Source organism: Anguilla anguilla, chromosome 2, assembly GCF_013347855.1.
Source record: "Anguilla anguilla isolate fAngAng1 chromosome 2, fAngAng1.pri, whole genome shotgun sequence".
Classification (NCBI taxonomy): Eukaryota; Metazoa; Chordata; class Actinopteri; order Anguilliformes; family Anguillidae; genus Anguilla; species Anguilla anguilla.
The window spans coordinates 75,886,998-75,901,997 of NC_049202.1; the positions used below are offsets into that span (position 1 = coordinate 75,886,998).

General features: G+C 49.3%; 2 protein-coding genes across 4 annotated transcripts in view; both read left to right on the plus strand.

The window, feature by feature from the left end:
• Nucleotides 1–7,178, plus strand: part of gpr142 (G protein-coupled receptor 142) — a 12,132-nt gene extending 4,954 nt beyond the window's left edge. Inside the window, exons 3-4 of the mRNA XM_035403406.1 lie at nucleotides 2,740–2,897; nucleotides 4,680–7,178. Coding sequence (XP_035259297.1) covers nucleotides 2,762–2,897; nucleotides 4,680–5,653 — 1,110 coding nt within the window. The 5' untranslated portion in view covers nucleotides 2,740–2,761 and the 3' untranslated portion in view covers nucleotides 5,654–7,178. The remainder of the gene's footprint in view (nucleotides 1–2,739; nucleotides 2,898–4,679) is intronic.
• Nucleotides 7,179–11,777: 4,599 nt separating this feature from the next.
• Nucleotides 11,778–15,000, plus strand: part of gprc5c (G protein-coupled receptor, class C, group 5, member C) — a 9,421-nt gene continuing 6,198 nt past the window's right edge. The window contains exons 1-2 of one of the 3 annotated variants that reach the window (XM_035401708.1): nucleotides 11,778–12,459; nucleotides 13,816–14,875. In XM_035401708.1, coding sequence (XP_035257599.1) covers nucleotides 13,855–14,875 — 1,021 coding nt within the window. In that variant the 5' untranslated portion in view covers nucleotides 11,778–12,459; nucleotides 13,816–13,854. The remainder of the gene's footprint in view (nucleotides 12,460–13,815; nucleotides 14,876–15,000) is intronic. The other 2 variants (XM_035401715.1, XM_035401700.1) reach the window with 2 other exon arrangements.

A 15,000-nucleotide genomic window follows, 5' to 3' on the forward strand; every position in this document is an offset into this window, starting at 1 on the left:
TGTGTGTGATAGAGAGAGTAAGAGAATGTGTGTGTGTGTGTGCCTGTGTGTGTGTGTGTGTGGGGGGGGGGGTGTGTGCCTGTGTGTGTGTGTGTGTATGTCCTTCATAGCTGCATTCTGCTCCCGGTCATTTGTCTTCTTTAGCTGCTAAACTGACAGGACCATTAAGAGCAGTTAATATCCCTGCCCCCCCTGGGCCCTGTGTTTGTGCTCTGTGTACTGCTCTCCACCAGGCGGAGACAGCGAGAGGGAGAAAAACACTCAAACACTCCCTTTGAGAAACATCCAGGTGAATGGGGAGAGGGGGACCTAAGAAAAGAGAAGCTGATTTCTCTCTTTCTCCCCATCTGTTATAAACCAGCCAATCACCTGCTGCTAAGGGGGTGGGTAATTTGTGGTCAGTAAATGTGTGTCTGTAATAGGGGGTGGGTAAACTGTGGCCAGTAAAAGTGTCTCAGTAATGGGGGTGGGAAAACTGTGGTCAGTAAATGTGTGTCAGTAATGGGGGGTGGGTAAACTGTGATCAGTAAATGTGTGTCTGTAATGGGGGGTGGATAATCTGTGGTCAGTAAAAGTGTGTCAGCAATGGGGGATGGGTAATCTGTGGTCAATTACAGTGTGTCAGTAATGGGGGTGGGAAAACTGGTCAATTAAAGTGCGTCAGTAATGTGGGGTGGGTAAACTGTGGTCAGTAAATGTGTGTCTGTAATGGGGGGTGGGTAATTTGTGGTCAGTAAAAGTGTGTCAGTAATGGGGGTGGGTAAACAGTGGTCAGAAAATGTGTGTCTGTAATGAGGGTAGGTAATCTGTGGTCAGTGAATGTGTGTCAGCAATGGGGGAGTGGGTAAACTGTGGTCAGTAAATGTGTGTCGGTAATGGGGGGTGGGTAATTTGTGGTCAGTAAAAGTGTGTCAGTAATGGGGGTGGGTAAACTGTGGTCAGTCAAAGTGTGCCAGTAATGGGGGTGGGTAAACAGTGGTCGGTGAATGTGTGTCAGTAATGGGGAGTGGGTAAACTGTGGTCAGTAAATGTGTGTCGGTAATGGGTGTGGGTAATCTGTGGTCAGTAAATGTGTGTCTATATTGGGGTTCAGTAAACAGGGGGTCAATAAATTGATGCAAGAATAATGTGAATATTCTCACTGTACAACCCAGCTTGCATAAGCGACAGCCAAGCAAGTATATTATTAATCACTTTCTCAGTGATTGATGTGCTTTTCCCCGAGAGACCTCTAAGGTTAATATAGACCTCTAAGGCTTATATTTGATTTAATGAGCTTTGGTTCCTGCCCAAGGGTGTTACAGGCAAAGCCTCATTTCATTTGGTGGATGTGTAATGTCCAGTGGCTGGAACCTTGGCAAAGAGGGCAGGTAGCTGCAGAGAGGGCAGGGGAATGTCTGAGCACAGTCTGCCTGCGCTACACCTGGGCTAAGGACTTTGGGTAACTGTGAGCACATGGGCCACATTGGGATTCCGTGTTGGGATGGGTTGGAATGCTGTGTACGGTGTAGAGTTAGGGTGTAAGGTTTGAGGTTGGAGGAAGGAGTCATTATTTTGCGTCAGTTTCTATATGACTGGTAGCGTTACCTACTGGACGCAACATACATTTTGACGCTTAATCTGGGAGCCATCTGTACTAATGTTATGTCGCTGTCGTCTCGTTAGCGAGGTAGCTAATGTTAAACTCGGCCAAAATGCCGAAAACAGAATTGCGCAAATGTGGGTGTATTTAATTTGGATTTCTGAAATAAAAATGAGTTAACCCCAAAAGATTATACATACGCAAAAGCAATAGTTTAAATGTTATATTTTTAGTTACCCAGCAAGCCAGTGTAATGAGTTAGAGGTTAGCTTGAGTCCGAGGGGGGATTTGAACCTGGGTCTGTGACTTGTCCAAAAGTCCTGTAGGTACATGCCCTGCCCGGTGAGCTACACATGAAATAGATGCCAGGGCTGCAAAGTCTTGTTCTTTTAGACAAGTGCACTTCTACACATGTCCAATATTACATGTGTATTCAATGTTTTTATTGTTTCATATGCATAAATATCCAATGGGGAGATGTATTCTTTGTGGGCCTGGAGCATTTGTGATGATGTAATCGGCAGGAAAAAGAAGAATGAAAAAACACAAAATCCCCTTAGATTGGGGCTTTACTGTGTGGGCATGTAAAGTTGTTTGTGAATTCTGGCTGTAGAAATGGGGTGAGAATGTACAGAATGTAATGTTTTTAAGGGCTGAGTGTCTGTGGCTGTTGTGGTTATTTCTGTGGGGAACCCTGAAAAGTGCCAAACTCTCGGTGCTGTATAAGTATGGGGCATGCGGCCCTGGGACAACATTCTAGGGTTTGAGTGTGTAGGGTGAAGTGTTTAAGTGTGCATGGTTTAGGGTGTACAGTGTAAAATTTGGCTGTAGGGTGTAGTGTTTGAGTGTATAGGGTATAGGGTGTAGGTGTGGGTTCTAGGGTATAGTGTGTGAGTGTGTAGGGTGTAGGGTATAGGGTATAGTTGAGTGTGTAGGGTGTAGGGTAGAGGATTTTGAGTGTATAGGGTATAGGGTGTAGTCAGTGTGTAGGATATAGGTTATAGGGCATAGAGTGTAGTGTGTGAGTGTGTAGGGTGTAGGGTGTAGGATATAGGGTATAGAGTGTAGTGTGCGAGTGTGTAGGGTACAGGGTGTAGTGTGTGAGAGTGTAGGGTGTAGGATGTTGAGTGTAGATCCATACTGCATACTGTCTCCAGACACAGGTGAATCACAGCTGTGATGATCTCCTGGCCCAACACCACAGAGCCCGACACCGTGGGCAGCCAGAGCACCAGGGACCCCCAGAAGTCTGAGTGCGTCCTGGGGTTCATCCCCATCATCTACTACAGCGCCCTCCTGTGTGTGGGAGTACCAGGTACAGCATCCTGCACCTTCAGTCACTCTAAAACCTGACTGCATCTTTCAACAGCAGGACATTCAGGCCCTGTGCGTGTGTGTGTGCGTGTGAGTGTGAGTGTGTGTGTGTGTGTGTGAGTGTCTGTGTGAGTCTGTGAGAGAGAGAGAGAGAAGAGAGAGAGAGTGTGTGTGTGTGTGTGTGTGAGAGAGAGAGTGTGCGTGCCTGCGTGTGTGTGTGTGTGTGTGCATCTGTCTGCGTGTGTGTGTGCATTTGTCTGTGTGTGTGTGTACATCTGTCTGCGTGTGTGTGTGCATTTGTCTGCGTGTGTGTGTACATTTGTCTGCGTGTGTGTGCATATGTATGCGTGTGTGTGTGCATTTGTATGCGTGTGTGTGTGCATTTGTCTGCGTGTGTGTGTGCATTTGTATGCGTGTGTGTGTGCATTTGTCTGCGTGTGTGTGCATTTGTATGCGTGTGTGTGTGCATTTGTCTGCGTGTGTGTGCATATGTATGCGTGTGTGTGTGCATTTGTCTGCGTGTGTGTGTGCATTTGTCTGCGTGTGTGTGTGCATTTGTATGCGTGTGTGTGTATGTGTGCACATGTATTGTCTTTTGGAGCGCTCCTTTACTGTAAGTCCCAGTCACATGAGAAGATCAATAATGAATTGTCTGGAGGGCACACCACTGCGCAAATGACAAACAGCCCCCCCCCCCACAGGGGCAGAGCCTCAGTTCTGACTGGCTCACGGGGGGGGGGGGGTCTGTACTGGTTTACACTGTAAAATATTATGAGCTGAAAAAGATGACAAAAATGCTTAGCATCAGTTCTCACTCAGCACATTTTAAGGAATTGGGGAGGAAGTATTTCACTCCCATAAATATATTTCTGTTTTATTTTTGGGAATCTCTCCCTCCCCCTCTCTGTCTCTCAGTCCCCCCACCTTCCCCCTTTCTCTCCCTCTCTCTTTATTTCTCTGTGTCTGGTGCAAATTAGCTTTTTTTAGGTGACATGGCGTATTAACAGATGTCAATGGTCAAAGTGTTTCCGTCTCTTTCTCTCTCACGCTCTTACTCTGTCGGTTTCACTTTCTCTCCCCCTCCCCTCTCCTCTCTCCTCTTTCTCCCTCTCTCTCTGTCCCCCCTCACTCTCACCCCCCTCTTTCTCTCTCCCCCTTCCCTCCCCCCTCCTCTCTCCCCCCCTCTCCCCTTCCCCCCGTCTCTCCCTCTCTCTCCCCCTCCCCCCTCACTCTCCCCCCCTCCCCTTCCCCCGTCTCTCCCTCTTTCTCCCCCTCCCCCGTCCCCTCTCTCTCTCCCCCCTCTCCCCCTGTTTCTTCCCCTCTCTCTCTGCCCCCCCCCTCGCTCTTTGTCCTCCCCCCTCTCCCCCCTCCCTCCCCCCTCCCCCCTCTCCCGCCCTCTCTCTCTCCCCCCTCCCCTCTCCCCCCCTCTCCCCCTGTCTCTCCCCCTCTCTCTTTCTCCCCCCTCCCCCCCTCTCCCCCCTCTCTCTCTGCCCCCTCCCCCTCCCCCCCTCTCTCTCTGCCCTCCCCCTCTCCCCCTCTCTCTGCCCTCCCCCCGTCTCCCCCCTCTCTCTCTGCCCTCCCCCCTCTCCCCCTCTCTCTCTCCCCCTCCCCTCTCCCCCCCTCTCCCCCTGTCTCTCCCCCTCTCTCTTTCTCCCCCCTCCCCCCCGTCTCCTCTCTCTGCCCCCCCTCCCCCTCCCCCCCTCTCTCTCTGCCCCCCCCTCCCCCTCTCTCTCTCTCCCCCTGTCTCTCCCCCTCTCTCTCTGCCCCCCCCTCCCCCCCCCAGTGAACGTGCTGACGGCGGTGGCGTTGTGGCGGCTGGCCTCCCGCAGTAAGAAGGTGCTGTACGTGTACCTGCTGGCGCTGACGGGGGCCGACATCCTCACGCAGCTCTTCATCATCTTCGTGGGCTTCCTGCTGGAGACGGCCGTGTTCCACCGGAAGGTTCCGGCGCTGCTGCTGCACTCCGTCAGCGTGCTGGAGTTCGCGGCCAATCACGCGGCGGTGTGGACGGCGGTGCCGCTGACGGTGGACCGCTACGTGGCGCTGTGCTACCCGCTGCAGCACCGGCGTATCAGCTACCCGGGCCGGGCGCGGCGCGTGGTGGCGGCCGTGTTCGGGCTGGCGCTGGTCTCCGGCGTGCCCTTCTTCTGGTGGACGGATCTGTGGCGGGAGGGCGGGGCCCCCACGGCGCGGGACGGGGCGCTGATCTGGACCCACGTCACCATCATCTACTTCCTGCCCTGCGCCATCTTCCTGGTGCTCAACTCCCTCATCGTCCTGCGGCTGAGCGGGCGGGGCTGGGGGCGGGGCCGGGGGCGGGGGCGGGGTCAGGGGGACAGCCCCGCCCCCTCGGCCCCGCGCCGGCTGGGTAAGACCACGGCCACGCTGCTGGCGGTCACCTCCTGCTTCTGCGTGCTGTGGGCCCCGCGCACGGGCGTGGTTCTGTACCACCTGCACAGGGCGTCGGTGCGCAGCGACTGGCGGGTGCACCTGGCCTACGACCTGGCCAACATGCTGGCCATGCTCAACACCGCCGTCAACTTCTTCCTGTACTGCTTCACCAGCCAGCCGTTCCGTGCGGCCGTGCGCGACGTGCTGCTCCTGCAGGCGCGGCCGCCCCGCCCCGGCCACGCCCCGCACCCCCAGCCCCCCCCCGGCCACGCCCACTCCTCCTCCTCGCTGTCCAGCGGGGCTAAACGCCCGCACCCCCAAGCCTCCCCAACTCCGCCCCTCCGCCGGGCCAGTATGACCATGTGACCTGCCCCTAGGCCCGCCCCCTGCAGGCACTTCTGTCCCATAACCCCGGGGTGCCTCTGTTGCCAGGGCAACACACAGACCAATCACTCCTCATTACTGTTCCCCTCAGGGAGCAGCTCCAATGGGAGGGGGTGGGGGGGGGGGTGTTATTCTGTTTTATTTAAAGATTAGTATCTAATATAATTTATTTTGTTGTTTTTGGAGACTGAGACCAGAAAATATGATTTTTGTGTCTGTGCATTCATATTGATTTATAAAGGCCAGAACTCTGCACTTTTATTTCCGTGAACGGAGTGACCTGCCTGGATATTTGTGATGCATTAATTATGTGCGTGTGTGTGTGCATGCATATGTACATGTACATACACAGACACACACAGACATGCATATGTATGCACTCTTTACAGACTGCTCTGTTCTGCTCCAGCAGTGCTGGTACAGGCACATGTGTGTTATCTCTCTAATATGAAATATTAATAATGTGAATGTTTCCTCAGTATTCCACTGTTCCATGTCATAAAGGAGGCCCATCCTAAGCCTATCACCAGCCTTCACACCTGAGCTGTACCGGTAGCTCCGCCCCCTTTATCATTAAAGTGATGCCTTTGAAAATCAGTGACTTTCAGTAAAATCTTAAATCACCTCATTACTTTACTCATTATTTTACCAGCAAACACACACCCCCTCATTACTTTACTAGGACACACACACCCCCTCATTACTTTACCAGCACACACACATCCCCTTAATCACTGGTAACACATTTCAGGTTACCCTTCAGTGACAGACGGAAGGTGGGTTTAAACTCACTTCCTCCACTGGACACACACACCTAATACACAACAAAAAGCATTTTCCTAAGCAGCCAATCACAGATACCCATGTCTGTCAACATAACTTTGATTAAATAAGATTGGCTAAACAAATTCTGGAAGGACAAACAAATTAAGTTGTTTGAGAAAATGTCTGCCCATTTCTAAGGTAGGCATGTGATTCTTATTAATATATTAGTTGTCGCTAGCGAGAAAAAAATTACTTTTAATGTATGATCAGTGCAAAGAAATCTAAAGTCTGTTCTTGTGTGTTGCTTTGCCTGCTGTGTACAAAACCACTGATGTTACCTGCTAACTGTATTTCTCTCGAAGAAAGAGAACATGATTCTGCAGGTTGTGCTTATGTGTGAAACTGAAATGGTGGATTCTGGCATGGTGCATTCTGGGATGGAAGTACTCATGTTAGGCGTTCAAGGCCTGTTTGACAAAGGTCAACAAAAAATGTCTGAAGTTTTAAATGTCTGCTGGCTCCCTGGCTGCTAAGCAGGGACTGATTTAGGGTTCGGGTTTAGGGTGGTTCCCTCGTCTCCATTTCATTCAGATGACCCCAGAGCTCCTTTCTGGTGTAAATGTTGTTCAATGTGCTCATGTGTTACGATCAAATAATGCTGCCTGTGATCTGTGATATTATAGCAAAGCATGTAACTGTAAAAATGATTTGTTGTTCCAAATATAAAATAGTTTTCATTTTACATTTTACATTTTATTTTATCCCACACCTATATCACACACCTTTACGACCCACCTTACAGCTATACCCCACACCTTAAACATATATCACAAACCTTTTCACCTTACAGCTACACCCCACACCTAGAGTATATCACACACCTTAAACATATATCACAAACCTTTACACCTTACAGCTACACCCCACTCCTACAGTATATCACACACATTAAACATATATCACACACCTTTTCACCTTACAGCTACACCCCACACCTAGAGTATATCACACACCTTAAACATATATCACAAACCTTTACACCCTACAGCTACACCCCACTCCTACAGTATATCACACACATTAAACATATATCACACACCTTTACACCTTACAGCTGCACCCCACACTTAGAGTATATCACACACATTAAACATATATCACACACATTTATGACCACCTTACAGCTACACCCCACACCTTAAACATATATCACAAACCTTTTCACCTTACAGCTACACCCCACACCTAGAGTATATCACACACCTTAAACATATATCACAAACCTTTACACCTTACAGCTACACCCCACTCCTACAGTATATCACACACATTAAACATATATCACACACCTTTACACCTTACACCTACACCTACAGTATATCACACACCTTAAACATATATCACAGACCTTTACACATTACAGCTGCACCGCACACCTACAGTATATCACACACCTTAAACATATATCACACACTTTGTTGACCCAACTTACACAACATACCTGTATCACACACCTTAAACATATATCACACACCTTTTTGACCCAACTTACACAACATACCTGTATCACACACCTTAAACATATATCACACACCTTTATGACCACCTTTCAGCTACACCTCATACCTACAGTATTTCACACACCTTAAACATATATCACACACTTTGTTGACCCAACTTACACAACATACCTGTATCACACACCTTAAACATATATCACACACCTTTATGACCACCTTGCAGCTACACCTCACACCTACAGTATTTCACACACCTTAAACATATATCACACACCTTTATGACCCAACTTACAGCTACACTCCACACCTACAGTATATCACACACCGTAAACATATATCACACACTTTTACACCTTACAGCTACACCCCACACCTTAAACATATGCCACACACCTTTACACCTTACAGCTACACTCCACACCTAGAGTATATCACACACCTTAAACATATATCACACACCTTTACACCTTACAGCTACACCCCACACCTTAAACATATGCCACACACCTTTACACCTTACAGCTACACTCCACACCCAGAGTATATCACACACCTTAAACATATATCACACACCTTTACACCTTACAGCTACACCCCACACCTTAAACATATGCCACACACCTTTACACCTTACAGCTACACTCCACACCTAGAGTATATCACACACCTTAAACATATATCACACACCTTTACACCTTACAGCTACACCCCACACCTTAAACATATGCCACACACCTTTACACCTTACAGCTACACTCTACACCTAGAGTATATCACACACCTTAAACATATATCACACACCTTTACACCTTACAGCTACACTCCACATCTACAGTATATCACACACCTGTATACATTCACTTTCAGAGTCTCAGCTCAGCATTAAAGGACATTAAAGGACATTCACTTTCAGAGTCTCAGCTCAGCATTAAAGGACATTAAAGGACATTCACTTTCAGAGTCTCAGCTCAGCATTAAAGGACATTAAAGGACGTTCACTTTAAAACCCAACAGGGCAGAGCTTTTTCATCAGCACACACCGCTCTGTGTAAAATATTATTCAGTACACCTGTAGCGCTCACTACATGAAGCTCACTTATAGTTGCAATACAACCAGGAAGCACTATGGGAGCAGTGCATGATGGGATGCATTGTTAATTTCAGTCCACAGTTTATGTTCATCAATTCGGCCTCAACCAGTGGAGACGGGACTGTAAAGAATGTTCTGGCAAAAGGGTCAATTACTCAGATCTGCTGACTGAATTACTACTGCAGCACATTATAAACCAATTAGAACAGAGAGGGAGGGAGGGATGGGGAGGGAGAGAGAGAGAGACATAAGGGAGAGAGAGGGAGAGATGGGGAGGGAGAGAGAGAGACATGAGGGTGAGAGAGGGAGAGGAGGGAGGGATGAGGAGAGAGAGAAAGACACGAGGGAGAGAGAGGGAGAGAAGGAGGGAGGGAGAGAGAGGGAGAGCAGGGAGGGAGAGGGAGAGAAGGAGGGAGGAGAGATGGGGAGGGAGAGAGAGACATGAGGGAGAGAGGGAGAGAAGGAGAGAGGGAGAGATGGGGAGGGAGAGAGAGACACGAGGGAGAGATGGGGAGGGAGAGAGATGAGGGAGGGAGAGGAGGAGGAAGGGGGGAAGACGGGGAGAGAGAGAGGGAGATTGAGAGAGAGAAAGGGAGGAGGCGAGAGAGAGATTGAGAGAGAAAAGGAGAGAAAGGGAGGTGGAGAGAGACATGGGGGAGAGAGGAAAGAGGAGAGAAAGGGAGATGGAGAGAGAGAGATTGAGAGAGAGAGACTTTGATTAATTGGTCCCCAGGGAAATAGCCTTTTAACACATTGTTTCATTCTGTTCAGTCTGGATGTGAGCCCTGGGGTGCATGGATAAGCCCCTCCCTTATCTCAGCAAAGTCCATGTGAGGAACCGCACGTCTCACTCCATCATGGACAGGACAGACTGTGTGGCAGCACACTGATTGGCTGCTCATATGCATGGAAGCCCACTGATTGGCTGCTCGTATGCATATTGTTTATAATAATAAAATTACATGATTCATCTTTTTAATATTCTTATTGGCGTGCACACACCACAGTTCATAAAAGAATGTGCATGATTCAGGCAGTGATGTCATGCATGACTCATTTCCCTCCTGCACTAAGGTCTGCCCCCCTGGGAAGACGGACAGGTCACCTGTCTAGGGCGTGGCCAGTGCATGATGCATGAGTGTAATCACATCGCAGCACAAGAGCAAAAAGAGCAGAAACAGCATACAGAGCAAACAGCAGGACTGAACCCTCAAACTGAACCTCCAAATGAAATGACTCAGACGGTGAGCATTGTTGGGCTGAAGGGCCTGTTCTCCTTATGTTACGCTACGTGAGCCACATTAGCCCAGGCTGAGGGGTACATAATTATGACATTCACCTCTAACAAATTAACTCCTGTTGCTGCCACTATTTCTGTGCAGAGGTTGCTTTGACCAGCCACTAAAAGAGATTTAAATCTGTTACACCTTTATCTGTTAAAGAAGCAGTTCACCCAAAAATAACCTGGAGTCAATCTATCCATCTAGATAGTTCTACCAAGACTTCATGAGTTTTCCGCCCAACTCACGCTGATACAGAGGATCTCAGCAGTGCAATGTTTGTGCTGCTCAAATTGGCAAATATTTATATGAGAAAAACTCAACAGCAGCGTCTCTTTCCAGATATAATGCCCTGGTTACACACAAACATCCACAGACCTCGTTGTGCACGGTTTCATCAAAAATGATTTTCTACCAAAGCATGCCAACTTGTATAGGCCAACATCCACACAAAATATCAATGAAAGCACAGTGTGGAGACATTGTTTTTAAACTTGTTTCAAACTGTTTCAGTGTTTTCAATTGTTTCAGGTTTTACACAGTGGTCTGAGCAGACCATGTCACAACAGGCATAATTAATGGCATTATACAGTGAAAGTAGCATAATTGTGTATAAACCCCAAGCTTGATGGAAATGACAGTGTTATTGAGTGTCTCATGGAGTGTCATGCCACCTCGTGGAGCACAACAGAACTGACGGTAATTAAAAATGCTGATATCAAGTCTTTGCAAGGTGATCGAGAGAGGGAGAGAGGGAGAGAGAAAGAGAGGGAGGAGGGGGAGTCAGGAACTAGCTGTACCGATAGATCAGATGAACCAATGGATCAAAATGGAGGCGCTTACGTTTCAGTGGCTATGAACAAACTTTTTTTTTTTTAATGTAGCAAGTTTAGTCAACAGACAGCGGGAAACAAGAAAACCAATAAGCTACAACGGCCTACGTTATCACCGTGACATGCACAGAATGCGATCGATATGTTCAGCAGTTTAGTAGTGTTACAACAACATTGGCCAGAAGGTGGCCCACTTCGCTCTCGGGACCTGCTCGAAACAAAACCGATTTTATGTCACATAGCAACCAAAGAAAATTCCCAAAGGACATCGCACACGCGCTGCTCGCTCTCCCGTGCTTCAACTCCCAACGCCTCAATATGTTATTTGAGTATGAATATATGGCCTATATCTTTCCTCTTGCATCTGTGGAATTCCATCATAAGTGATGTTTATAAGTATGTTTTATAAAAAATAATGCCATTTCAAGTTCAATGTCAAAAACAAAGTTTCACTCTTTTTTGCTACTTTTCAAATAATGGCTGAGCCAGAATGCAGAATGTAACTTTAAACAGGCTCACATTTGGGGAGGGCCCCAGTGGTCTGCAAATAACCTCGCGCAGCTGACCGTAGCACAGAGCCAGCTGCCTAAAGGCTTGGCTCGCGCGGCTGGCGGGTTTCTGGCATTGCGCTAATTCTTGACCGTGTGGACACACGTCACGTATGCTACTCTGAACAGTCACCACATGCGAGGTCCGTTTAAACCTCGAACAAAGCTACCCCTTCACCAATTTCCAACCATATCAATGCAGAAGTGCGGTGTAAACAAGCACGCTGCGCGGTAAGCGGGTCAGCAAAACAGATTAAGTCGCTAAATGTGGTTCAGGGAACAACTTTTGCTTGGCACGGTTGTGTGGTTTTATTGTGACCCAATACAGAGGGGCTCTATGAGATATTCGTGGGCAGGAAAGGAGTCACCTGCACTGCATGCGGGGTTGCTGTGTTACTTAGGGGGAGGAGAGGGAGGGAGGGAGAGAGGGAGGGAGAGAGAGAGAGAGCTTTTAGCAACAACAGGATTATACACAGCAGACGTACATTTGCCGGAGTTTGAAAACCATGCTAAACCATGTTGTATAAAGAGTTCTCCAGTTAAGGACTCAGTCCGCTTTGGCGAACTTTCAATTTTGCACTTTTAAATTACTGAAATATAATCACAAGCGATTTACAGAAAGTTACTCCGTTGTTTTTCGTTTGTTGAGATATACGGCGGAAGATATCACAGTCTCCGTTTTCTTTGGAGTCGTTGCGTGTTGCTCGCGTCGCAACGGCAGATTTCACCTCTTCCAAGGTAGTGCCTAGCAGGTAAGACCGCCGTTACCCGACACACCACATCCTACACTCCATTAAGCGTTGAGGAAAGTTCGAACAAGACTGGGGCAGCCATTGTTATGAAAAGTGTTACAAATAAATAAATAACCTAACCACAATGTCAAGTGTATATTAATATAATCGTAACAGTTGTACAAGACAATAATACATTATTATTTTATGTTCGATTACGCTCAATTCAATTGTTAATTTTTATTGATTATATTTTATATGGTCAAAGAAAACGACAGGTTAACACTTAATTTTGAAAATGGTCCCCGTTTCTAACAGTGCGTGAGAAACCCTTCTAACTATCAAATAATCCCATAAATATCATCCAGAGAACAATTAGTCAGTGATGACAGTAACTGTTTAAATCTAAGGCAGGTGTGGCTCTTCGGAGGTTTCCATCTTTAATGTTATCAGCGCTTGCCAATAGCAAATAATTCCGGTTTTTGTAGCACGGGGAAAGAGCTATATTCACATAACTTCCATAAAAGGGAAACGATTTGTTCTCAATGCCTCTGGGAAGTCGGCTGCTGTTGCGCGCTTCGTGCACCTGCACAGGTGTGCGTCCATCTTTTCTTAAGCCCCGCCCCCACCGCGGGTGTACTTGCTTGGCTGTATAAGTTACTGGCGTGATTTGCTCCAGCAGTTGCCAATTACCAGCAAGCCACTGTGACTCCAGGCAGATAGATGCTCGAGAGGAAATGGCGGTTAAATGGCGCGTCACACGCACGGATGAATCGGAGCAGATTTCACTGACAGAAGTGTCGTTCTGTTCACCAGTTCATCACCTTGACAACCCCGCTCTCCTTAGTGTATGGCCCAGCTTGCTCTCCTTCCTCCCAATGGCCGACCCTCACAAAATCAATATTTATTTAACATTCTTATCAGTGATTTCCAGACTGCGGTAGAGACATGGCAGCTGGATAAATGGTTGTTTTTAAACTTTCTCTGTCTTTCTGAAGGCTTTTCGTCAATGATTAACTCACCCTCACAATCCCCAATGTTTGTGCTATAGAGGCCTTTTATTAGTGCTGCTGTAAGGTTGGCTTCTCACGCCTGAGATGTTGTAAAAACACCTCCCTTATCAACAGGGATTTACCTATGACTAACCACATTAGTGTGTGAGTGTGTGTGTGTGAGTGTGTGTGAGAGAGATTGAGTGTGTGAATGAATGAGTGTGAGAGAGTGTGTGTGTCTGAATGAATGAGTCAGAGAAAGTGTGTGTGTGCGAATGAATGAATGTGTGTGATGAGTGAGTGTGAGAAAGAGAAAGAGTGTGTGTGTGTGTGTGTGTGTGTGAATGAATGAATGTGTGAGAGAGAGAGTGTGTGTGTGTTGCAGGTCTGATGATGCTGGGTGTGTGTGTGTGTTGCAGGTCTGATGATGCTGGGTGTGGGCGTCGGCCTCCTGTGGCTGTGGGCGTGGCCTGTCCCTGGCGCGGGGGCGGGGAACAGCACTCCGGAGGGGTGTGGCCCGGGGCTGGACCCGCTGTACCAGGCGCTGTGTGACCTGGGCGCGGTGTGGGGCGTGGTGGTGGAGGCCTTCGCGGCCGCGGGCGTGGTCAGCGCCTTCCTGCTGCTGCTGGTGCTGCTGGCCAGTCTGCCCTTCGCCGACAGGAAGCGGAAGGGCGTGGTAGGCCTGCAGGCCGGCTTCCTGCTGGGCACGCTGGGCCTGTTCGGCCTGGCCTTTGCCTGCGTGGTGGGCCGCGACTTCGCCACCTGCGCCTCCCGCCGCTTCCTGTGGGGGGTGCTGTTCGCCGGCTGCTTCTCCTGCCTGCTGACGCACGGCGTGGCGCTGAGCTGGCTGGCGCGGCGGGATTGGCGGCCGGGTGGGGGGGCGCTCTGCCTGGCCGCTCTGGCGCTCTGGCTGGTGGAGGTCATCATCAACACGGAGTGGCTGATCCTCACGGTGACACGCTACCCGCCCAACGCCACCGGGCTGGCCACGCCCTGCGCCGTGGCCAACCCGGACTTCGTGGCGGCGCTGGTGTACGTGATGGTGCTGCTGCTGGCGGCCGCGGTCGCCCCCCTGCCCGCGCTGGCGGGGAAACACCGGCAGTGGCGCCGCGAGGCGGCCTTCGTCCTCACCACCGCCATCCTCTCCGCCGGCGTCTGGGCCGCCTGGATCGCCATGTACGTCTACGGCAACCAGCGCCACGGCAACCCCGGTTGGGACGACCCCACGCTGGCCATCGCCCTGGTGACGAACGGCTGGGTGTTCCTGATGCTCTACACCATCCCCGGGGTGTGCACCCTGACGCAGGAGGGCCCCGCCCAGCCCGGACACGGGGACGAGTCCTACCCCCCCCGAGGGGTGGGATATGAGACCATCTTAAAGGAGCAGACGTCCCAGAACATGTTTATGGAGAACAAGGCATTCTCTATGGATGAGCCCAACACAGGTACACACACCACACCCTTACTACCTGTACAGGTACACATACCCTCACCCTCACTACCTGTACAGGTACACACACACACCACACCCTCACTACCTGTACAGGTACACATACCCTCACCCTCACTA